Source organism: Sceloporus occidentalis, unplaced genomic scaffold, assembly GCF_023333645.1.
Source record: "Sceloporus occidentalis isolate IW3139 unplaced genomic scaffold, rSceOcc1.0.p SCAF_34, whole genome shotgun sequence".
Lineage (NCBI taxonomy): Eukaryota > Metazoa > Chordata > Lepidosauria > Squamata > Phrynosomatidae > Sceloporus > Sceloporus occidentalis.
Genome location: NW_028317014.1, coordinates 10,831,068 through 10,857,869, shown reverse-complemented (window position 1 = coordinate 10,857,869; position 26,802 = coordinate 10,831,068). Strand labels below are relative to the sequence as shown.

General features: G+C 38.8%; 1 protein-coding gene across 1 annotated transcript in view; it reads right to left on the bottom strand.

Moving 5' to 3' along the window:
* Positions 1 to 26,802, bottom strand: part of LOC149298289 (protein diaphanous homolog 2-like) — a gene marked incomplete at its 3' end in the record, with an annotated part of 441,418 nt that overhangs the window by 26,009 nt on the left and 388,607 nt on the right. The window contains exon 28 of the mRNA XM_089487690.1: positions 2,919 to 3,083. Coding sequence (XP_089343816.1) covers positions 2,919 to 3,083 — 165 coding nt within the window. The remainder of the gene's footprint in view (positions 1 to 2,918; positions 3,084 to 26,802) is intronic.

Below are 26,802 nucleotides of genomic sequence, written 5' to 3'. Positions count from 1 at the left end.
CATCCTGCGGTTGGGGTAAAAACATAGAAACTTGAAGACAAGTTAATACTTACCAGAATACACTGAAAAGAACAGTTTATAGCCAAGCGTTTTAAAAATAATACATGTTGAGGAAAGGTAACAGCCACAAGGCTGTTGCTATGTTCTCTAATGCAAATGATCTGATCGTAAGAATAATCATTAGGCTTTTGAGCGACATTGATTGTTTTGGATTTTTTCTGTAAAAAAAGGGGTTATCACTTATGAAGTCACCCAGAAACCCACTGGAGGAAATGTCATCTTTCTGGAGATCAAACGCACACGTTGTGAAATTATTGTTTTCAAAGGTTCGTTTGTGTTTAGACATTCGATCTCCATCTAATGGTTTCATTAGCTTTTTGTCTAGATATAAAGCAGCTGCATGGTTTTGATCACTTGCCCAGTATTGACCAATGCCCCACGCTGATCCTGCACATTGAAGATTGAGCTGCCCCAACGTTAAGATAAGGTGACCAATTTCAACAAAATTTGCCAATTTCGTCATTTCATACTAATCTTCGAAAACGAGGAGGGACACTGAACGGAATGAATGAAAATGAAGCAGCTCGTAATTTTCATTAGCATTTTGTCGCCCTCATTCATTCTCTCATGCTCTTTCACACTCTCATTCACTCTCACCCTCTTTCTCTTTGCAGAAGTTCTGTAGGTAGGTATGTTGCAGAAGTTCAGTATGTATTGTGTGATCTTTAAGGGTCATTATTACTATAATGCACACATTCATTTTTTCACATGATTTTAACCACTGCCACTGGAGCTGTTTGATGGGGCTGTGCACTGTGTGGTGATGCGGTGTGGAGGTGACGCCCTGAGATGGAGTGGCGATTGACTCAGTGCAGGGTACAGATATTGTTGACTTGACCCTGAGATGAACTGGTAGAAATAGTGTTGACCCAGCCCTGAGATGGAGCAGTCATTGACTTAGCACTAGGTAGAGATATTGTTGACCCGGTCCTGGAGTAGAGTGGTCGTTGACTCAGCTCCAGGTAGAGGGTGTGTTGGCCCAGCCTTGAGATAGAGTGGTCGTTGACTAAGCACTGGGTAAAGTGATTATTGGCCTGGCACTAAAAGGGAGTGGTTGTTGACTCAACTCTGGGTAGAGGTTCTGTTGGCCCAGCTCTGAGATGGAGTGGCTGTTCAGCCCCTTAGAGATGGTAGTTATAGGCTAAACACAGATAGAGAAACATAACGTAAGCCTTTACTTGGAACTAAAAGTGCAGTTTGTCCTCTTCTTCCAGGAAAGGCGAAAAAATAAAACAATGAAATCGCTGGTCAGTGTATTAAAGCAGAATAGTAAATCCTCCTCTCTGCACTGCCAGCATTTCAGTATAAGCACCTGGAACGTGTAAAAGTTCCCTTTTACTATAAATTCCCCGTATATGTCCTATAAGATAGTTTCATGGCTAGAGGCTGTGTAAGTTAAACAGAAATGATTAGCAGTTTTGCCAGACAGTCCTGGTAGCTGCATTTTCTATTCTCCGTAACATTCTATAAATATGAAACCTTATTGCTCTGACTGTGTTTTATCCTTGAGCAATGACGACACAGATAGTTCCATAAAACTACGGCTCTTAACTATGTGGTTCGGTGATATAGAGGTTTAAGAAACCGTACTCGGCCGAAACGTAGTAACTGTCTGAAGCATGATAAAAAATGTAATCTTTGAGCAAAACATAAAATTTACAGGATCCTTTGAAGTTCGTCATTACTCAAGGGTGACTTTGCAGTACACTATTTTATTTTTATTTATTTATTTTATGAAAATTACTGCATTTGTGTGATAGGAAAATAATGAAATAAAATAGGTGTGGGGTGCAAAAAATGCAAAAAAACCCCAAAATAATTGTGGCAAGGTATTTTTTAGTACCCTGGGTAAACTATATTGCCTGTTACCCCTCCATATAGATAGCAACCTCATGGTGGTGCCAGCTCAATGTTCTAGGTAGCCACTTAATTTGTCTATATTGTAAGATTTGTTATTTTTTATTCACTTGTTTGTTATCTGCTAAAGAACATGCCTTATATTACCTTATTTTATCACTTCTTTGGTTTCTCTCTTTTTTCCTGTTCATCATATGAATGTTTGTTTGCCGCATCAGCTACTAAAGGCAACAGCTGAAAGTTCCATATCTATTTCAAGAACAATAGCTGTCAGTTCTTAGCCATCAGACTACCTGCCGCTGCCTTTCGCATGGAGCAAAACATGAAATCAATTGAGTCAATAGATATACAGACAAAAGAAATGTTTCGGCTGCAAACTTAATGCTTGGATAAATATTTGAACATAAGAACAACTGAATGAATGCATGGATGAATGAATGGGAAGGGGCTTTAGTAATAAAGAAGTCCTAAAGATATTTAGGAAAGCTCTTCCATTTATATGGGTAAAAACACGAGGGCAATATGCATTTAGCCATCAATAGACCCCAATGAACTGGACATCTGAGGCCTGTAGGAGATGACAACACCATGGAACAAAGTATTGTATACATTCCAGTTTCATGAATACAAAGTAAAATGAGTGGTTTTCCATGTTTGTAACCAAGCCGTCTATAATGGGCTCAAGAAGCACAAATTTATTCTGCAAATTTGATATCTATGGTATGGGTTTCACTAAACTGTTTTGCATGCCATATAATAATTCCTACCTAAGATTCTTGAATGTCCTTGGTGTTTGCATAGACGCCTATACTTTGCACATACTTTAGATTCATACAATTAAGAATCTTTAGGAAATGATGTCATTTTAACCTACTTTGTCATCACTGATTTCATTTTACTGTAACTTTGAGCCGTTCTAATGAAATATTTCTTGAACACTTTGCTCCTCTTAAATTCTAATTAACAGGAAAAATAACGAATTGAAAAATATGATAACTCACCAATAAGAGAGTACGGAAACTGCTCAGATCTCCGAAGAACTCCTCCACGCTTACAGCTTTAGGATCGAAGGTGAAGTAGTCTCCTAAATTGTCGTAAAGCTTGTTCATGTTGTTGTGCATATTCGAAAGCTTTTCATATTGCTCCCGGGCACCCTTTGCAAAGGTGTAAGTAGCTGTTAAGGAAAACCTCTTCAAGATAGAACATCTATACAACCAAAGTGCTATGCGTCTTGTTCTAGGTAAACAATTGGAAGATGTTTTCTAGACTAAATGCAGTGAAAGGATTGTCTAGTCCGTTCTTAACACTTTTTGTATACAAACGATCCCATGAAGTGCTCAAAAACCATACAGATGGTTGATTGAGTAGCAATCTATTTATTGAGCTATTGCTGTATGGTCTCCCGAAATGGAATTGATACAATCTAATGCAAACAAAGATTAAAAAGGCTTACAACAAATGTTATGCTATGGTTAGTATTTCAAACAATAAAATCTTTTCTTGCTGTTGTAGTGTGTTGGAGAGGACCAAGCTCAACATATTAATAAGGTGGCACCACGGAAAAAGCAGTGAACAAAACAATGGACATCTTCAAAATAGGATGATAACCCAATTTAGAATAAGGACTACAAGCACTGTAATGTAATGGAAAATGTGCAGAAAACGGAGATATGTAAGGACATATTAGCTCACAGACACATGTTCATAATGATCTCTTTTTCTATTGGTGTCAAGACCAGCAGATGCAATTTTCAGTTTTTGAACGATCTGTGGTCACACACAGGATTCCCTAGTCATTTTGGTTGGAAATTACGTATTGGAAGCCTAATATGAGGCATGGAAGGCACAGATCTCTCTGCCCACTAGATCAATAACAATGACAAGGAATTGGCCACTTTCTCTCTAGAAAGTTGCAGAATTCAAGAGTGAGGTAAAGAAGCCAATTTGAACCCATACAATGTCTTAGCATAGGATCAGCGCAGACCCAACTCATGAGAGACGTACCTTTGGGTCAACTCCTATGTTTTAATGCAAGTAAGGGTAAGTACGAGGGGGCATCGGTGGCACAACGTTGGGCTGGTCCTACATAGGATACTCCACTACTTAGATCCATATCTGCACTGTTACATAATATCATATATGTTGAACAAACCTAAGATTATTCATACTCAACCAAGAAATAAACAAAATATCCATTTTTAGACATAACAAAACTACTTATTTCTAGGTAACAATCCCATTGCGCGTATTATTAATTTTGAAAACTTCCTTGGCATACCGAACATATTTCTACAATTTAAACATGTTTTCTTGCACATGGCATGCAAATTATAGAATAATCTAATACACCAGATGGCATTCCCTTTTTTATTTTCCTCATATGGAAGTTTATGATTTCAGTCAAGATTTTGCATACAGAAAAGTTTTCACGAAGATTCTTTCTGTACTTAAAAAAAGAGATAAGAACACATCAAGGTTAATAATGGTGTTACGTTTTATTAGTAAAAAAAATAATGTGTTAAATAATTCCTACAATCGCATCTTCCCAGTGAAAACTGTACTGCAAAAGACACACAGTAGATCCTCTTTTTTTTTTATTGATGTCACCCTTTTCACTCCCTCCCCTTTATGAATTTATTTGACTCCCTGACTATACCTCAATGACCTCCTTTTTTTTACATCATGAATTGTTGGTGAATTTGTTGTGTTGGTGAATTTAAACTATACTGGAATGGAGAAAACCCAATATCCGGTTATCCCCGGGAGTATATGTACTCTTATATACTCTCATATACTCTTGGATCTTCCAACCTGAATGGCTCTATGTCTCGGAGTCCCATAACCTCCCATTAGAGACCCCACATCAACCTCTGGGATCATTAACATACTGTAATCTTTTTTCCTCTACCTAAAAAATTTTGATGTCATCAAGAGATGTCAGCAGTTGATCATCTTCAAACTGTAAATACCAATAAAGATGAAAGTTCAGTGATGGGGGAAGGGCTGGCCAGAGCCGGAATTGGTCATAGCTGGCTCCAGGAGGGCTCATGGTCGGCACTACCAGCTCACCATACCTGGAGAGCCACCTCGTGGCACTTAGCGTCATTGATTTGTTAGGTGAACACCTGGAAGCTGTAATACACTGAGAGCACGGCCCGCCATTTATTTTACAGTTTCGCAAGCCTTTGATCCACGAACTGGCCTGTGATCCCACAAACTACAAAAGAAGGAGCAGCAATACAAGACAGTGCCCCAAAATCATGACTGTCCCCAGTGAAATCTGGGACACTAGGGATATATTGATTTGACACAGGTAACAAGTATCCATATAAATAAAAAAAAGGCTGGATTACTTACAAAAGGATACGTCCAAACACCCAAAATGGGTACATATCCGAGTTCCAGAAGCCATACCATCAAGTTCTCTTTACATACAGAAAACATACGCCTTGCCTAGGGATGCATAGTATGTAAATTCAAGCCAACAGATTTGCAACATTGCCTGCCTAGCTTCAAGTCACTGCGAGAAAGCATAGTCCAAATAACAATAAAATGCCCGGATCGCAAGTAGGGCATAACCAATTGATATTCAATTTGCATACGTGGAAGCAGAATGCGAAAGCAACGTCTATGCTAATGCACCGAAATAGTCAAATTCTACAGTGCCTCGTAGGCTTTTGTATAGTGCTGAAAAGGTTCGATGACTTTACAGCTCGTACAATTAATGTTGCGGAAAGAATAATTAATCATGGCAAATGTCTAATAAAATTGACGTCTGAAACTCTCGCGAAAGCCCTTCTTCTCAAATTAGGAGATGAAAAGGCAAAAAGGATACGTATGAATATTGATGAATAACAAGGTTGCATCTTAAAGGTCTTGTGTTCCTTTCCTACATGCATAATATAGACTTCATCCTAACCTCATGAAAAATATTACAGCAAAGATGTTCTTATTAATCAGCTTAGCAGGTTTCAAAAGCTTCCAGCTCTTTTCTTTTTTTATGACAATAATCTTTATAATATTCCTGATCCCAGGAGCTTGATAAATCAGACTTTAAGGACTAAAATGATCTTGTCATTATCTACTTAATGTATGTTTTATGAACATCTTCTACGTACTTAAATGCACTTTTCTACTTTTGTCTACTTGTATCCAGTCATTACACAGAAGTCAAGAGCCAAGCTGCTGACAGCTGATGAGGACCACAGGCATGTCATGTTTGATCTTTTGGGCCACAATGTCCTCTTTGAGATCACTTATAGCGTCAAACATGGACCAGCAGGTGGGATTCACTTAAAAGGAACAGCTAACCGTAATCTCAATTCAGACTATAGCCTATCATAAAATGGAAAACTGTCCTGTATACCAATAAAAAATGCTTGCCCATGGCTTGTGTTGTAGAAATTATGGTTATGATTGTCATTTTGGGAGACTGAAAGGAATATTAGCACGTTTCGGGAATTGTGTAGACATTCAAGCAATTAGGGACACAATCAAAGAGAGGAGGAGGGCTATTAGGAGAAGAAAGGTCGAGCTGAAGTCAGTTTCCCAAGGGAGGTGGTGTAAAGTGGAAACACAAGAGGTCTTAGAACTAAGCTGGGGGGTACGCCAAGTGAGAGAGGAAAAGTTACTGGGGAAAGAAAACCCTGAAAGTCTGATCAGTGCCGTAGGGTGGGAACCAGGAGAGTGCAGTCCAACAGAGACCAACACTGTGAAGGAAACAAAGAATAGTGACCTTAAATAAATCAACGGTCAAGAGGGGTCTCAGTAGAGTGCCATGCAGAATCCAGATATATGTTCTATGTTGGATTGGAGAATGTTAGTCAGGTATACAAAAGCCATTGTTCTAATAAAAATCATTCATCCCAACTGCTCTACTCCTTGAGATTAGGATACCAACTTCAAAATACTAAACTCAGCGCAAATCACTGGCACCTATGTTCCGATTGGGCATTTCTTCTTGTTGGGTTACTTTCCTTTATCTGCCTTTATACATAATACACCAAAACAAGTGGATGACTATAACTCATCAGTGTATAGTATAATAAAATATATTTTTTTGCTTTAATATCAGTAAAAAGGTATGATCAGGCTAAAGCGATTTAGAAACAAAACATTCCATATTTTTTTCAGCATTTCATTACAGCTACATCGGAGTGTTCTGTACAGTACAGAGATAGCAGAGCAACATAATAGCACACACTGAGCCATTTTGGTGACTTTGTTGAGAACGTATAATCAGCCGTGCCATATTGATCTTACCATATGGCTGCAAACTAATAGCTGAAACACAGTGATTCTCTTACATATGTCTCGTGTAATTAAGCCAGTGATGTCGAGATAAAAGCGTGTTGGCTGGTTGTGGCGTGTCCATTATTAGTCATTCGTGCTGAATTTACTTGACTTTCAATTCAACCCATTTATTATGCACATTAATTCAGTGTGGAGGTAACAAGAGATGACATTTGTCTAGCTTTGTTTCCGTCGGGAGGAAGCTTGTCTTTCAATCCCAGGCTGCATAAAGTACAAACTGCTTATCAAGGTGAATATACAGTATGCTCTGCTAGTGACTTATAATTTGTTGCTTTTTTAAATAAGATTTTTTTTCCAAACTGGTTTCGATTTATTTTGTCAGAAAAGACGAAGAGCACATTTTTCAGATTTGATATACTGAACCGTCAGACAGGTGGCTCTCTGAGGGTCTTGTGCTGCCTTCAACTTACCAGAAACCCATAACATGAAATCCTGGCACCTAACACATGCTATTAAATGGTAGAGAAGAATAAACAAAAACCCACCAAAATTACAGAAGTACAAGCATTCCGTGACTTTGACTCCATCACAAAACAGACAACGTTTCGACCTTTCTAGGTCTTTCGCAAGAAGGGGTGAAACCTAAACGCCAATCAACCAACAACTGTACCTCATCAAATCCAAGACATGATACCTTTTCCCTATGAATAAAAAGCTAGACACGCTGACCATTACCATTAGACAATGTATCCCTATTCTGACCAAATTACTGTCCTTTCTTTGAATTGTATTAGAACTTCTGATTTCAAACAGTGCAATTCTTCCCAATTTGCCACCGCTCGTTCCCTCATTAGGTCTATTCCCCCCATAAACAGTTTCACGTTCAATTAAGCCCTGTCTTCTTTCCATAGTGTTATCTATTCCACGTCTATTTAACCTCTACAAATATACATTACGTTCACAAATATTCAGCTCTACAAAAAAAACCTCATCCTAAAAGTTAAGAAAAACGCAACTCGGGGTATAAAATCGAGCTGGTGGAATTTCAGAAGATGGTGTCCCAAGACTCTAAAACGCATGAATAAAGTAATGGACGATAACGCAGAAGAGTGCGAGCTCCGTGTTCTCGCAATTCGCAAAAAAAACCTAAAAACAAATCAGTTTGATCTTTCAGTCGACTTGCAGAATGAGCAGCAAGTGAGTAGAGGCAAAAAGGCTTCTAACAATCTGAATGCTTCACATTCTACTCAAAGAACCAAAAGAGACATTTCTGACAGTCCGTCCAGCTTTTAAGAAGCGTTCTGATTCTTATTCACAGAGGGATGTAGTTGCGTTGAGCGATTCCGCGCGTGGGATTTCAGACTTTTAAGGCTCTAGCCAGTACTTGTTGCTTTTCGTTTTCATCATTTCATATTTCAAATTGTTTTTTAATGCCTGTGATGTCAGTTTCAAAAAAGCGTTGATTTATTTTTGTGCGACCTGCGAAATTGCACCTTCACATAAATATTTTAAGACTCAAACACGACGACGAGCGATTTATTGCAGATCCGACAGAAAAAACGCTTGCAGGAAGGAGCCAGGTTCAGGATAGCCATATGCCTATCCCATGCAGGTTCTAAATTCCACTTCTACTGGGAGGCTGTTCCACTTATCTACTACTCTCAGCAATGTAAACGTCCTTACATATGGTCTTTGACCCTCTAGTTTTAGGTTATATCCGCTTGTTAAATGGTAACTCTTAGAAAAGTAGTGTAGGACCATTCATATTCATTGTGTGCTGTCGATGGTGTGTAATCGTTAAAGCCCTACATGGGATCCATTTGGAATCTTTTTTTGTAGGGTTTTATTGAAATATAAAAGAACCTCCTTACCCTGTGCCAATGCTTACCCTGGGCTAAAACGACTATAAACAATAACACATCGGAACTTGGGTCCCAAAGAGCAACACGTAGTAATTATGCTTTTATTACAGATATACTGCATGTAACTTACATGTATAGCACAAAAACTCCCCGCAGACCTTGTTTTCTCTGTGTAATTATTGTTCTTATTTCCCACGTTATGTATTCGTATTCAATTAGATCACTAAATTAGAATTTTCTCAGTTGAGTGAATTATACTATTTCTAGTTGGATTTGGAATCCCCTGTGTGCTCACACATTTGTTATATTAATATAGCATTATCATGTAAATCCACGCTCTGTTCATTGCCTTACACTCTACTTAAGTTCCATAGATAACAAGAAAGACAAATTAAAACACAAGGATGCCTTCCAATTTAAATATCCGAACATATTTTAATTTATAAAAAAAAATTGTTGGCTCCTGAATAAAATATGTAATTTTTTTCCAGTGGTCCAAGAAAGACTTCCAATTTGCCATACCTGGGGGGGGGGGACTAATTTACAAGAGACGAGTATAGGAATTTTATCACAGTTTAGTATTGACCATATAGAACTTTACATTATTTTTTTTCCTTTCGTATATTGATGAAATATTTACAAAACTAGTAAGACCCTAAAAAATATGATATTGGCTTATTTTTACTTTTTATTTATTTGATCTGATAAGGAAGCTATAACTATACTAAGGCAAAAAGGAGTAGTATAACATATTTTAATAATATATATGGCTAATAATAAAAATATATTTAAATATTAATATTCAAATATTTTTATATTTATGTAAAATACTAGATTTTAGTTTAAGATTTTGCAAGATAAGATGTAATATATTATAGCATCCACCGGTTTCTAATAAAAACCAGCATTGGAAGCTTGGATTCGTGTTGCACGATACCAAATAATATAATAGCTTTGTTTAAATAAGTTGTCATAAAAATAATAATGTAGGAAAAATAAATTAGCACATTAAATACATATGGATCTAAGTGATTTACTCAGAGGAATGAAAACAGTCTTCGGGCTTGTTAGTGAGAGTAACAAATAATTTGATAGTAAACTGCTGTGATCACAATCATTTATGCAAAATATGTATTTATGGAAGTGCCACGGGGTCCGGTATTTCTATGCAATGCAATGCCTACAATCTCCAAATTAATACCACTCAACAATAACATCTGTTTTTACTGATGAAAAAAAAAGTTATGTAAATGGCTGATTTTACACAAAAGAAATCTCCTAACATAATGTCTAACTGTAAAGATATAAGAAAACAGGCAGGGCTAAAAAATAGTTGCTTTTTATTACACCTCGATCATACGGTTGTCTAGTTTTCCACGAGAGCTTCGTAGGCATATATATATATATATATATATATATATATATATATATATATACATATACATGGTGATCCGTTTATATTCACAATAAAGAACAAATGTATTTTCCAATCAACACCTTAAATGTTACTTAATGAGTGATGGTGTCATGAAGAATAAAGTATCCTGGGCAATTTATTAGCACTTATTAACAAAACAGAAAGATTAGCCAAGCTGAGAATGAAAATTGCTTAAGTGGCCTGCCTTCTGTTGAATCCCAGATGAGGAAGGTCTCAAATTCTTTCTTACATGTGTCATTTGGAAAGCATTGGGATTGGGTTGCACCAATTTACTTCATCAGCTATGAATAACAAGTACTGTGGGGTTTCATGTGAACCTGTGATCAGATCACCACACATGTGAGAGCTCTTCGGGATTAACCTGGAGTCTCCTAGTGAGGCTTTGTTTCTCCAAGACTCCAGGTCAGTGTCTTCTATCTCCAGGTATTCGGCCACCCCGTCATGTAGCTAGCCCCAACTCCCCACAAAGCCATTCTTCCATATGTAGGAGAGTTCTGGGTAGCCTACTCTGGGATGTTACCAGGTATGCAGATTAGTGGACAATCCAGATGAACCCTGAAGCCACAGTAAAGGATTTAGAGTTTACCCCCCAGCAAAGTGAAGGAAGATACTAACTAGGATTCATACAATGGGTTTGATTTTCTGCTCACTTCCTAATAACAGTTATTCTATCAATTTTATTACAGGTACGTCCAGTCTCTATATCCCTTGTGTTGTCAGTTTGATTGATGTGATTTACTGGCCAATCAGCTAACAACCAAAAGATTAAATACCGTATGCAGTGTCTATCACATCACGGATCTCTTAAACAATCAATGTACTTAAAAAAATATATTTATGTATACATATGTAATTGTATCTATCTATCTATCTATCTATCTATCTATCTATCTATCTATCTATCTATCTATCTATCTATCTACCTTTTAATGTTAAATAATAGTACTTAAAACAAAAAAACATGCGCATATGTGGGAGTCTCACTTTTTGACCCGATAAAGAGATTAAAAAATTTGTATTTTTTCATTTAGGCTCAAGAGCTGCGATATGTGTGATTCTGTTACAATTCTCTTTGTTATGTAGAGAAACATTTGGCAAAGTTCCACGAACAATTTTCAAAGGCGTGACCTTTAGGAGTCAGCAATTCTAAGACAGTGTTTATAACACGTAACTACTTCACCGAAACCGCGTTCTATTCTTCCTTTTTTTTATTTATTTAATCTCTTTTTCATAAAGCAAAAGTCCTTTCAGGTGCAGATCCAATTCTGTATTCACACTTTTTTTTTTTCAAGAACGTATCTAATTAAAACCGAACCGAGTGAAGTTGCCCTTGAGGGCATATAGGGAGAAAGGAATCACAACATGGTCTAGCATTATGTGCGATTGAGAGAGATCAAAGTCAGCATTATGTAGAAGCTGAAAGAACGTATGTGGCTTTAGTGATTCTTAAAGCCAAATTGGAGAGATCACTAACTGTACGTTAAATATAGATAGGCCCTCCGTGTACCCATACATTCACAACTCTATAGCACGTAAAAGTCTCCAATAAAAAGTATTCAAGTGTATAAACCAATTCTAATTTTCTCTATAACCTCTTAAAGATATAGTTGTATTGGTCCAAGTGAGGATGGAGTCATGACCTTAGTATCGTCAACTTCGGCCCCATTCCCCAAATAAGACACATAGACAATGTATGTAATTAAAATTGCTTTATTGTTCGATTTTGGATAAATTTGGCCACGGTCAAAATCCCGGTATTATCCCCAACCGTGACACTCATTATCATATTTCTTAAACGTTATAAACCACAAATTCTTGGCTACAAGCCAACCATATAACACCGTATATCTATAGGGCCGGTAAGGGCGTAACAAACCACGTCACCTGTAGAGGCTGCCGGCGTCCAAAGCCCAGCAACCACACGTCACCCAACGTATCACCTGAGCAAGGCGCCCAGGGAGTGTTCTGCACTTCCGCCCTGAGGCATGTGCACCACGAGTACAACCATACCTTAGATAGTTGTCTCAAGCACCGAACCAGCCAACCACATATTAACAATGACCAAAATGTAAACACCAACCGCCACACAAGACGATATAACAAAAGAAAAAGAGGGAAGGGAGGGTGGGAATTTCGCCTACTTAAAAAACCTACAAGCTCATCTGTGAGCAGGTTCCCAAATTTATTTAGTTGATGACACCCAGTGCATTCCCCTTCTTCCTGTTCCTGAACATTCAGAGTGTGGGGGCAAAAGTTCACACAGGGGCCAAGCAGTCACAGAGGATGTATGTATCTAACCAATATTTTAACCCCTTGTTAGGTCATGGGGTGCTCCTCGTTCCTTCCCCGGTCATGGTGCCCCTACACCTATTTCTTGCTCCGGGGCTGGTCTTTAGTTGAAGATAATACCTTATTGGGGTAACATAGAAATGATGAACGTAACTTTGTGGCCTTCAGAGGTCTTTTTCTTCTTTAAGAAACTCATGAGGTCCCAAAGCTTTTGGGACTTATCTTTTTTTATGGTGGCGCCATAAAAAGGCATCACATTCAGCCATAACATAGTGATATAACCTATGGTTTAATCCACTACAAAGGGAATCACCAGTTTATAAAACTCAATGGATTGAATTGCCAGGACCGGACGCAGACTTGGCCACACTATCTGGCAAAACGGGCAATGGTGCCACACACAAACCTTACTGGCACTCGGGCAACACACAGCCACTGGCTGCCAGACTAAACAAGTGTAGCATGTGGCCCAAGGTCTCCAGCCAGTGGCACCATCCATGTATGTAATTTAGCTGCCATTGCCGTCAAACGCCAGGTCCAATTTTTCACCCTCAGCTTCAACACCTGACAAGATGAAGTGTTAGAAAAGCAGGTTTCTTGGGGTGTTGGAGGAAGGTTAAAGAAAACTATACTTGGATGTGGGGAGATTTCACTCAATGATAAACACACACACATTCTCTACTCCTGTATGTTTCAGTTGTCTAACTTTCTCAAACCCTACATTCTATAGTTCCCTAAAGTAAATAATTGTGTATGTATTCTGTAGATATATGTGAGTAGCCACCTTGACCTCCTACGTGGTTATTCCTCCACATCGACTTCTCCTCACTGTTGTTAGTTTGCTGGTGTCCTTTTGACTGAATGAGTTATGGGTTTTGTGCTTTGACAGCAGCAGCGACATCGACTTAAAAATTCATTTTTACAATGTTTTAGGCTGAAAGCTATTACCGTTAGTCCTTTCTGTTTTTACATTCACAGCAGTGATTTTCATGTATCCTAACCTAATCCACGTCTTCTCCTATTTTATTAGCGAAGAATAATCTTCCAAAGCATGTTTTATTTTGCTGATACCGGTATACTTTACCGCTAACACATTCCCAGCAAGTTGCAGGATATTATGAATCACAACGGTTAACATATATATTGTTAAGCTTGAGACTGGCTACGGAATAAATGACACATATCTCATTTCACTATATAATCTGAGCACGGAGGCGCTTTCTGACGTTCTACAGTAACAGGAGAAGCATCTTACGAGCTCTGTTAACAAGCGCAATGAATGATAATTAAAGAGATTGGATTCAAAAACTTGCAGGCGAGTCATGAGATCGATACGAAGATTTATGGACACCTCGTGTTAACTAAACACACACGCGAGAAACACGAATAACATTATTTAGGACCAGAATTTTTTACTTCTTAAGCAGGTATGGGCTTGCATCTTCTGACCCTGGGGTATGTAAAGCCAACTGCCAAATGCATGCATAATAACTAACACAGACACGTAGAATTGATGGCAGATAAGAACCTATTTGGCCCGTCTAGTCTGCCCGTTGGCTCGCCTTAGATTCAGAATAGCTTTATGTCTATCTCATGCATGTACAAATTCCATCACTATATTACCCTCCAACACTCCTGCTGGGAAGCTGTTCCATTTATCCACCACTATCTCAGTAAAGTTAAAAAAAAAAACACGTGGAGAATGCAGGTAACACACCTACTATAACACACACACTCACTAACACTGATTGCTGTTGGTTAACGGCCCACTGGCCATTTGCCCGGTGAGCCTGATGGCTAGTCCAGGCCTGCCCCTGTGTATGGACACTTTGCCTATACCTGCCCACATTTAGCGTACAGAATTTGCTTTTTTAAAATAAACCGTTGCACCAAAAATGTCAAATCAGTGAAAAATGAACTAAACTGCAGATTTACTAAAAATAGGATTTTTTTTTCAGGTACAGCGGAACACTGGAGCGCCTTAAAAAAAACAAACTCCCTTGTTTTAAGAAAGTAGAATAGACAGTGATGAGGTTACCCGTGTCGCAGAAAACATTTGTACAACACGGCTATGATTTATTTCTTTTGCTACTCATTATTTCAGTGCATTTCACACATTCCCTTAGATTGTTTTTGTCAGCAAACTGGATTGCTTCTCTCCCGTGCCAGCCAAACTGGAAATTTTTCATCATCTACAAGTATAACGCGCACTGGTGATTGCCATGTTTGCAAACTGCGCTCCTTGCATATGGCTGACTATATCTGGTTGTTAAAAACCAGTTCTCCTGAGGATGATTCTAACCTCGTCAGATCAACATCTCCAACAAAACAACCTCCCTGCTGATTAGCAACAATCAACGTTCAGTTCATACACATCTCTGAATATTTTACAAGCCACAGAGGTGTCATCTCACAGTACCATCTCTTACGCCTACTGCTAAAGACCTTCAAGTTGATTTCAAGGTTTTTTAAACATTTCAAACAGCATCCCGTGTCTATCTTGCTTGGATTTTTCCGAACCAGCAGGTAAGGCGCTTAGAGCTTTTAACTTTTACAAAGTTCTAGAATAAAAAGAATCCTAGATGTTTTATAGCAGGAGGGAGAGCGCTCGAAATCCGCAAGCGAGGCAAAATGTATTAAGTGTGAATCGAGCCTAAAATATAACTCGACTTTAACCATAATCTGATCATTGGTGTTGCTCACAAGAAGAGTTTAATTTTAAGATAAGGGTTTTATGTTGTTTAGTGTGTTCCTGTGTATGCTCGTTAAGGGCTTGGATAGACTGTACCATGGACAGTTTAGAAGAAGGTCTAGTAGGCAGTGTATTCAGCTTAGGCCTAGGGATGAGACTCCTTCTTACACCACTGTTCCATAGCCTGATAAAAGGGAGAATGCTGATCTACTCAACTGGCCCACTAACACTCTGGAGGACCATGCTAAATCCTCCAGACCAGCACAACCTCCATAGCTCACGGCTACCTAGCAGAGGCGGGATGTGACATCATGCTCAAGCGCATAGCAGTAAAGATGGCGCCAAGGGGGAAGCCGGTGCTGGAGATAGTTATGTCACTTCTGGATGGATGGAAACAAGTATGACCAGATGGACATTACTCTTAAATTGTAAGGTTTCCCTTAAAGATCCTCAATCGTTGATGGCCAGGTTCACTATGGTGAAAAATCTGCATTGACAGTAGAACAAAACCAGAAGAACCTCAAGATGCATCTCCCAGCACAACACAATTGGTATCTGTAGACATTTTTGTGTAATATTTATAACAATCTATTTTCTAATGTAGAGTTCTATGGGGTGTTCTGTGGATGGAAGGCATGATGATGATGATGGTTTGCCACCTCCAACATATGCTATACATTTGAAAGTTGGTGAGCATATTTAAGTTAATGTCTTCAGAAGAGATCATGTCTCTTAAATCATACATTGGAACTTAAATGACACAAAAATAAATCATTTGCATCCATTAAGAAAAGACGATTATATCTTACGGGACATGCTTTCTTATTATTTTCCATGCAAAATTTGTCCCACATCTCAAGTTTTAGCTATTATATCCGGTTTTATTCATTCAGTGACAGATCCTTGGACTTATTTGCTTAGTGAAATCATCTATTAGTAATACAAGAGAAAAGTCAAGTAATTATGGTTCAATAAAGCAAATGGGGAAAGGGGGCAATAATTTGATTAAACATATGATGCAAAATGTCAAAAAAAGTGACAGAACAAAATTCAAAGCCTTGCAAAAATGTCATTCTCTTTGCCCTTCAGAAATGACCCGCAGACCAATTTAATACTTTCTTTCCATAAATACAGAGACCCTTGTTTCCATTTCATGGCCAAGATGTAACTTACGAGATGCGATAATTTAGCCATGCATCAAACATGACATCTCGGACACATTAAACTTAATACTTCAATATTAAAAAAAGTCCATTTATCTTGGTGACGGCGGCTTCGGAGTCTCTAGTCTTTACGAAATCTACTCAGGGTTTTATCGATTTTGAAAAAAAAAGGAGCTGCAAGTGCCTATCAGGGACTTCCATGCATCAGATATTGCAATCACGTGATGCTACGGGGCTCAAACTAGGAATCAAGCTGACAGCCGGCTGTCCCCTGCTACATAATAACAAGTCTCTGAGCTCCATCTGGAAGGCACCGTCTACAGCAGGCACGACATTAAAAGCTCACACCGTAAGTGTGCAATCATGAGCATAAAGTATTTATTTTAAGGCTCTATTAAATTATATTCCCTGGCTGAATAAAAATGCATGTGGGTTTGGGAGCTGGTGCTTGGACGGTTGGAATGGAAATACAAATGGAAGACTAAATTGGCTTTAGTGTCCCATGTACAACAATACATTCCTTACCGTAAATAATGATACTAATGCCCATTTAAAACCAATATTGATTGATAGGAGGGGAATGAGCATTATAGCCTAAAACATTGTTATTAATGGATAAACCCCTTAGTACTTTTATATATCATCCTTCTATATCCAGTATTTGAAATGGATACTGAGAAGACTGGATACTGTACTGAGAGGGTGGTAGGTAAGTGGAACAGCCTCCCAGCTGAGAGAATTTAAACATACCTGTGACAGGCATACAGCTATCCTGAATCTAAGACAAGACAGAGCATTGATTAAGGTCTGAGTCTCTACAGGAGGAAAAATGGGCAGACTACATGGGCTTATGCCATCAGTCTATGTTTCAATATGAACTCACTGCATGCATCCCGTAAACTGTATTAATCCTATAGAAAGATTATTTACAAAGATATGTTTATTTACTATTTATTAAATTAGGACTTTATATTAAAGGAAAAAATACTAGAGCAATTATATGAGTCCAGTTATGAGCACTAGATCAGCATAATGTCTTCTAAAGTGTATGGTTGGAATACTCATTAATAGAAACAATAAAATACCAAATACTTATAACCATTTACAACGATAAAATAAGAATATTTTAATAACAAGAAACTTTGAAATGTATATTTGTACCCCAGCCATGGACTACTGCTTAGCTGGGCTTTTTATATAGTCGGAGTGCTAATGCCCTCAGGAGTTCACCCGGGAGTGCCTAATAAACAAACGTTTTCTCGGGAAATGCTCCACAGAATAAATTTGCTGCACTTTATCATTTTTTCAGGAACATTCAATCTATTTTTTATATTGTGCGAAAAGCTTCTTTTTTTTTTACCCTGAGTAATTCTCATAACTTAACCTTCTATGCAAAAGATACCTGGTGTCATCGAACAAAGAAAATCACTGCATATATATATATATATATATATATATATATATATATATATATATATATAAAGCAGCCAAAAACACCAGAAGGGGCCCCTAGACAGGAATTAAAAAAAAAAAAAAAAAGGAACCCCTGCTCTTTAACTTTTATATTTAACTCAAAACCTAGGAAAATTGCAACAAATATATGTGCCGGGGCCTACAGCAGAACATCAACCTTTCCAGGGACGTAGGGCTGAGTAGCAAACCCATCAATAGGCATATCTGGGAACATCCAAGCTCTTCCATTCGGAATGCGGGTAGGCGTTCCCGCTGATGTCAGTGGGTGGTGCTATTGAAAGCTGTCTGTTTCTGGAAGGGAAGTGGGCGGGGAGTGGGGCGTGACCCAACACCACTCCTGTGACATGGATTTTCTTTGTGTGGACTCGGAGACCCGAAGAAGCAGCGCTTCACCCAGAGTTCCCGGGTATGCCAATAGAAGGGCAGCAGCTTCCTAAAAACGATGGAGATACTGGATAAAGGAAGTACATAATCTGTATAAAATCAATGCACTTAGTTGTCTAATTATGTTTTTTTAAATTCTAGAGTGAAGCACAACAGAAAAAAAACCCTCCTCAGGATCATTATGTTTACATTATGCGACTACTGCCATAAGGTTTGTGTTGAAAGGACATACTGTGGGAAAAAGATGGTGATTTTCTCCAAAGTTCATATAATGACATGAATAAGACAACATCCCATAGCGTTATAATTTGTTCCCAACCAAAGTGGAAAATGTCTGCTTCTGTGGGATTCAGAACAAAAAATGCAAAGAAGATTAAATGAGTTGGGGCTGCATGTGAAGGCTCAGGATCATGCAAGAGCCCAATGGTGTGGATTAATTACATAGGACTGATAATGGTGTCCAACATAAGATACAGCTGTATTGGAGAAATCATAGACCATTCTCAAAAACAAAGGGTATCACTAAAGAATGGAAATTCTGGTGTCACTAAAATGGAAATAAATATTTTAAGAACAGGTGGGCAGAAGTCCACAGACACAGCTAGAGGAAGAGACACACACATTGATTATATGGACTGGACTGGAAGAACGCATTGTAATGTTGTCTAAAAATTCACTTTACGCTGTGGAATTATTTTTTTAGATAGGTAAAAAATAGTTGGGCCACTCTGAATAATAGATGATTAGAAATAACACAAATACGTCACAAATAATTAATACTGACTGTGATGTACAAACATACCCTGTCCTCCTTAAATGTATAGGAATGAGGTCTCCAAGCACTGTCAATGTTTAGGTAACTCACATCATTATTTAAGATCTCAGTGACCTACTTTCATTCCCCAATTGATCAAGTTACTTTCATATAACATTAATTAACACAGTCCAGTGGTCCTATACTCCCAGGTTAGTTCTTGATCCAGATACATTTATTTGCCATTGTGCTACTTTTACGTGTCTCCAATCAAAATGGTATCCCAAGTTACCATTCAATATTCACGTAGAACTGCTTACCTTACAGATTGTAAAAAGCTCAGAAATAGGGGCTTACGAATTCAAAATGGATTTCAATGGGAAATTCTGACAATAGATCTTATCCCTCTTAAAGTATGTCTGCTGATTGGACCTATCCATTAGTTCCTAGGGTGATAAGAGTATCTGGGAACTTTCTGGGTATAACCAGGAGTCTCAGGGAGTAGCCCTGCTTACCAGGGTCTCCAAGTCACCTTTCTTTTTCTTTGGGTTGGGTAGTGATGTTTAGCCGTGCCCACTCCCTGCACATGTTCCATTCTACTCAAGACTGTATGGGGCTGTCCCTGCCCACACATGGTTAGCCCTGCCTACATGGCCAGCTAGCCACACCCCCTCAAAAAGCCACTCCCAGAAGAAAGCTCCAAATATGGTGATAACATCACTATTCAAACTTTGTACCTTTGTATGCATAGCCGCTGTTTTATCTACCCTCTCCTAATATAAAGAAGAACAGGTACCAGACCTACCTTAATTACAGCAGATCCAAAAACACGTATGCACAGAAGAGGTCAAGATGTCTATTATAGCAATTTTTTCCAATTAAGCCTGTTGATGTCCATTGTTATAAGCAGTTGCCGAGTGGAAATATGAACATTTCCAGCCAATAACAGCCTGCAGACCCATGAGATTGAGCATATAGGTTAGACTCACCAAGATAAACGGTAATTGATCAATCACAAGGGATCGGAGAATTCTACCGTTAACAAGATGTTTTACTCTAGAACCAAGTATTTTGGTCAGCGGATCCCATTTCATTTAACCCACCAGGGGCAGAAGAACCACACGTAATGATCTTTAATTATCACCTTGTGTGGTGCATCTGTCACTAGTGGGTTAAACTACATATAAACCTTTGACCGGAATACTTGGCTTCACCATGTAACATACACGTAAAACATCTGGAAGTATTTTTTTTTTCTTATCTGGGAAAATACTGCAAGAAATGACTTGACCTGGAGATTGTTCTTACATTTCCAAGAATATCGTCCTTTGGGAACAATCAGAAAGTGACATGGATAGAAACCATGCCCTGCCTTTCGGATTAACATGATAACAACTACTCTGGGATTCATATTTATGTTGAGTCAAACACTATTAAAGTTGTCATGTCAAAAATATGATATTAGGTCCAGAGAAATACAAGAAAAATCAATCAGTGGAGAGCTTAGAATTGTTATAAAAAATGAAAAATGTTTAAGTCAAAATCATAAAACTAAAACAGTATTTCCATAGGAAAAACAATATTAAAAAGAAAAAAAAATATCAAAAGGTGAACATGACTTAATAGCAAGCATATGGTTTTTGTAGGCCAACAGCACATAAAAAATAAAAAAGACTGCAGACATTTTATGCTTTGCTTAAAATTTCACAAAAATAATTGTGTTTAACTATAATTTGAAACCCACTTAAAAAAAAAGAAGTGTGATGTCATATAAAGAAGAAAACAAAACATATTTATGTAAATTAATATATTAATTGTGTTATCATCACAGCAGCAAAAAAAACCCATAGATTAAATAAAAAATGTAAATCTAATTATTAGTCAAGAAAAAAATATAGACTTCAATATTTTCTTCACTAGCTTTACTGCAAGATCATACCAGCCAACAGTCTCGATTTTTTGTACACTGCCTGGTTAGCAGGCTTCATGATGGGCAGGGTTAGCCACCAGAGGGTGCGGGACTAGCTGTCACGTCCTTCCCAGGCTGCGGAGCTGCATATCTCGCTCTTGTTTCAATTTCCCTTTTTTTGGTACAATCCATTCCTGGATTTCCTTTTGCTCTGTTCTGATCTTCCATTCCTTGCTTCTGCTTCAGCTCTGTTTCCTTTATAAGGTGTGCTCCACCCGTGTGTTCTGTTTGTCTCAGTCTGCAGTCTAAGGTATGGCTCAGTGCTATGTGTTTGGATTACATGTTTGGTTTACATGTTTGGTTTGTTTTGTACCTCTGTCAGCAGGATTAGCGTTAGGACCCACCGTCATTGGAGTACTTTGGCGTAGTGGTGGGCTAAGCATACTATGGCCATAAGATGTGACGGAATCTCCAATAGTTATCATACAGTCTGTCCTGTATCCCCGGCAGCGGGGTGTCCTGTCCTGTATCCCCGGCAGTGGTGTGTCCTGTCTTGTTCCCTGTTGTGCCCTGTGTTATGTATATCTTGTCTGGTTATGTTTATCCCTTGTCTTGTTCACTGTTGTGCTCAGTAACATGTATATTTTGTCTGGTTATGTTTTGTGCTTGGTCTCCCTGTCCCTTGCTTGTTATGTGTCTGCTATATTTCTCTGCTTAGCTTCCATACTCCCAGCCTGCAGCAGCCTGCATATGAGTCTTGTGTGATGTCTCATGCCTGTTCTAGGGTGCCTGCAGGATTTGACTTTGTTCTGGACTACATCCGCTGCTATATCAGGGCACTGATGTTTGGCTGCACATCCCTAGGTGCTCAACACCTGGGTGAGTGTGGTCGCCCTGCAACCAGGCCCTGTTCAACTCCACTACTGCACCGTAACTCCTGCACACAATCTTTGGGCGCGCTGGGTCTTTTAGTCATCTGTTTGGACCCAGTCTGTGACACTAGCCACTTATGTTGGTAGGGCTTGTTCCAAACTAATGGGGCGTGGAGTGGGCTTTAGTACATAAATGCTGTTCCCGCGACCTGGAGATTTAGCGCCGTGACCTGGCCAAACCCAAAGAGATTCCGGGTATGGTGGGCAGTGGGGAACAGCGAGCATGGTGCAACGCTATACATTTATCTCTAGATATAGTTATCTAAAACCTTATAATTTGAAAATATCTATGTAAATCTGTTTTTTTCACCTTCTAAGCCAACAAAAGAAGCCTAATACACAACAGCTTGTGATTTATTACCATGGTCAGTTTCTGACTAATTACATTTAGTTAGTATTTGCATAGGGTATTTTTTCATATGGATGACTGAGTCCGTACTGAATTCTCGTTCTGCACTTTATGAAACAACCTTATGTAAAATCATTTATACCGTAACCTTTTTTGTGCTAATAACACAGATTGGGAATATGAACACGTATTTCCTATTCCCCGGTATTCATTTTTTTTTATTTTTTTTTTAGTTATTTGAAAAGTCGCAAAACACATTTTAATGTTCTTCTGAACAAATTGACTTCGTGAACGAATAACCAGACTTTGGGTGAGTTAATTGGTAGGAAACTAGTTCTCCAGTAACATAACTGCAGTATCTGCATAATTTCTTAAGAAATTCCATTATGCGTATGAATTAAACATATTAACGTGTTTGCTGTAACATATTTATGCTCAGTCTCATAAATAAACATGTTTTCATTTGGATATTTAAAAAATAAAATAAAAAATACAGCTAAATAACAAAAAAAAAAGTCTAGTGCGAAAATTATTTCGGAAAAATAAAGTTTAAATTGTAAAGGAGAAGAGAGAGACGGTGAGAGAAAGAATGAAAGAGCAGAGAGGGAATGAGAAAAGAAGGATATATTTAATATGTACAAAATGACAAAAAGTGTACAAAATGTCAGTGTATTATATATATATATATATATATATCAAGATATGGTCTTCGACATTAAGTTGGTGGTCGTCCTAGGGCAAGTATGAGCCAATAGGAAAATAATCTTCCCTATTGCTTTACCTAGATAGAGAATGATTAAAGAGGGGTTAAACTAAAAATGAAAATAAAAGTCTTAGATATAACTATATAGTCTTTCCAGTTCATGTTTACCAGGTGGCCATCATAAAAAAAAAATAGGTACTAAAGAGTTACGGAATATGTTTTCCTTTAGCGCCGCTCATCTGAGCTTGTGTAGAAAGTAAGGAAGGGTGCGATCTATAAACTAGGATGACAAATGATCTGGCGTCTCTAAAGAAGGGGTCAGCTGGCCATAAAATCCAACAACAAAGAGGGCAAAGGAAACGGAAGGGGAAGAAAGTGATTGCCCGGGAGTCTGCGGCCCCTGGAAAGGAAAAAAAAAGAATAAAGGGAAGGGTAAAGGGACATTTCGGATAGCGATGATTAATACATTGTGAAAGAGAAAAGTTCAACCTCTTGAACCTTGCAAAGCAAAGAATGAAGAAAAAGGCAGCCGTCCACAGCGGGGATACCTGCAGAGAATCAGTACTATCGCCTTAGGTTTAAACCTTTAAGAGATAAGGTGGGCGAGCGGAGCAAACAATGCAACCCGGCAGTCAGTTGGTTAAAGAGGGCACTCGGGTTTGTGACAGATAGCACCACGTATCTCTCTCATATATAATAATCTAAAACATCCTTCTTCTTTATTGTGCACAACTACTTCTAACACCATCAGCCAGCACTCAATCAATGACAAGAGCCAAGAGTTAAAAATAGTAGACCCAGAGTGACACTTTTCATGCAGCTATAAACACTCTTCTGGTATCATATACACAATTCTGAGTGTTATGTATAAACCTAAAGGAAAAGTCACAATTGCTAGTATATTTATGACAACATTCTAAATTAGAACACTGTGCCCCTCCAATAGGTAACACGCAGGACCGAGGCTTATTACCATCTACAGGCAATACAATCCGTTGCAACGATTTCACAAGCTCCACCAATTCATAGCCCCCTTCGCTTACATGTATAGGATATACGATAAGTAAAATCATTTGGAATGCCCTTTGTCAGAAAATGTTAATTCACTGGTAGCGATGCAAAGGTGATGTTGCCCTAAACCCTTCTGCGCTCCGTTCCACGCACAGGGAGCTGTTCTAGAACAGAAAGGGCACGGCAGATACTGTGAAACATTAACACTGCATCAAATGTCATCCATGAGACGTACCTTTCCGGGAGAACATCTCTGGGTATAAATTAGAAAAGGCTCAGAGCTATACAATGCGACTTGGTGGTTTTAATTGCATGCAGAATGTCTTTGCTGTAGGTTCCAAGGGAAATATACATTGCATATTGATGAGGCCTCTGGGACTGTTACTGACTTCCGAATGCCTTGTTTGTTGCAATCTGCTTGTCAAACTATTAAAAAAGTAAAATCCACACAGAATTCTCTGTTGCATAGAGTGACTTTACTGTTAATTAAATCAAAAAGGAAGCGGATCGGGAAGCGGAGGCTGAACGTTTTAGGTGTTGTAGGAAAACACAAATGAAGAGGACACTTGACATTAAATGATGCACTTGTGTTTCTTTTTTTTTAATGTTTTCTTAAATTATGCGCTTGCTTTGGTTTTATCCATTCCAAAGTACAAGTGTTTCCTTAGGGCATTACCTATTCAGTACCAAGAAGAACTAAAGTGGGATATAAATGTTGTTGGGGATGGTGTATGAATGACCTCTGGATTAAATCGCAGATAGTCGGGGGTCGCATTGTTTGATATTAACACCTTTAATTTATAACTACTCCAATTCTCCATGTGTAGTTTTCTTCTTTGTGCGCCATATCTGTGCTGAATCATGTGATGCCAGCGGCTGCTGATTGGTTGTTGCCATAGAAAGTTAAAAAAAGCACATGCGGTAAGGTTTATCCGCTTAACCATCTTGAGGGTGCAATTAATATTTTGTGTGAAAGAGCACACTTAAGTATGCATGGGATTGGCAGTAGGCCAACCTGGACATAAGACAAGACCAAGGCCCAAGAAGGGTTTGAGGTTTCACATCATCTAGAAAAAAAATGTCAGCATGAATTTGGCCAAATGACTCCTATCTGCAGCCAAATTCTGTGCGATTTTTGTTTAAAAGCATGAGATGAAACTCAGGTGTCTTGCTCTTTACCTTAATGATTGTTGCGGAGAAATGAATGTTATCGATTCACTGCGACCATCTGCGCATCTCCTTACTTTACCCAAGAGTAGGTCTGCAGAGTCCTAACACGCAAGTCCTTATGATAAAAACAGGAATGCAGGACACGCACACACCAACCCTGTTTGCAAAAAAGGAGTAGAAGCCGGTTGGCTGTAGTAATGAATTCCCAATGTGGCAACTCTCTACTTAATCATGAAATAATCTAACGTTCCCTTCTGGAAGGCTAAATCGTCCCCCCATGCATTTCTTTGGTAGGGTTTGAAGGTACAGAGCAAGCGTAGCATCTGGAACGTACTGCAGGTAAACTCGCTTATTGACCTCCATGGGAACACATAGTTAACACGTTCTGCTCAGAACGTTATCTTGTTACTTAGAATTCTGATCACAAACACACAATCAAAATACCTATTAAAGCCACGAAACACAGTGGGATTTACTGTATTGGAGTGCGTATTGTTCATAAAAAGTCTTTTATCCATGTAGAAAAAGTGTAATTACAGAAACTGCATCCCAGACATAAAGATATCGAGCAATTTTTTCGAACATAGATGGAGAGACATAATTTAAAGGGTTCCTAAGAAACATTAAAGTGTTCTAAAACGGTACATGCAGTTTTTATTCCTTTGTGAGGCCTGGCATTCATTTTCAGCAAATAATGATATATATATATATATATATATATATATATATATAAATATATACATGTTTTGCACAAAGAGTTAAAGCTGAAGTTCAAATGTATGTAATCTATTTCAGGACTTGACACTACAGATGGATTCACCTGCGAGGTCCTCAAATCTGAGCAGGACCTGGTAGAGAAATGATGTGAGGCAACATCTCAGGCTGCCAAAAATCAGGGAACATGCAGCACAAGCGACCTTTAGTAAAACAAAATATAGCTTTTTGCTCTGCCCTATTAACAGCCGAGTCGGAACACACTGAATATTAGTACGGAGATCCACATACACATTGCTTGACTGATAAGCCCCGGTCATACGTCCTGTTAAAAGAACACTCCAGGCATCATATGCACGTTAATGCATATGATACCTGAGCGGCCCCTGTACGTGCATGGGGGATTCTGCAGTATCCCAAGGGCCGGCCCTACAATGGAGCCGAGTGGGGCAATTGCTCCAGGTGGCACTTTAGAAGTGGCAGCACTTTGCTGCCCCAAGCGCTTTTTTTTTTTTTGAAGCGAAGGAGAGAGAGGGGCGCCGGGTGGTTTTCGCTTACCCGCTCGGCACCCCTCTCCTCTGCGAGCCCTCTAGCTCGGTCTCGGTGCCGGCTTGTAATACTGAGCGCCGGAAGTGACGTCAATTTCTGGCGCTCTGCGTAACAAGCCGGCACCGTGGCAGAGCAGGGAGACTCGCCGCAGGACTGTTTAAAGGTAAGTACGGGGGGGGGTAGATAATGGCATCGGCAAAGTTTAAAATGCCGCCTGCCGACGCCGGGGAGGGCGGCATT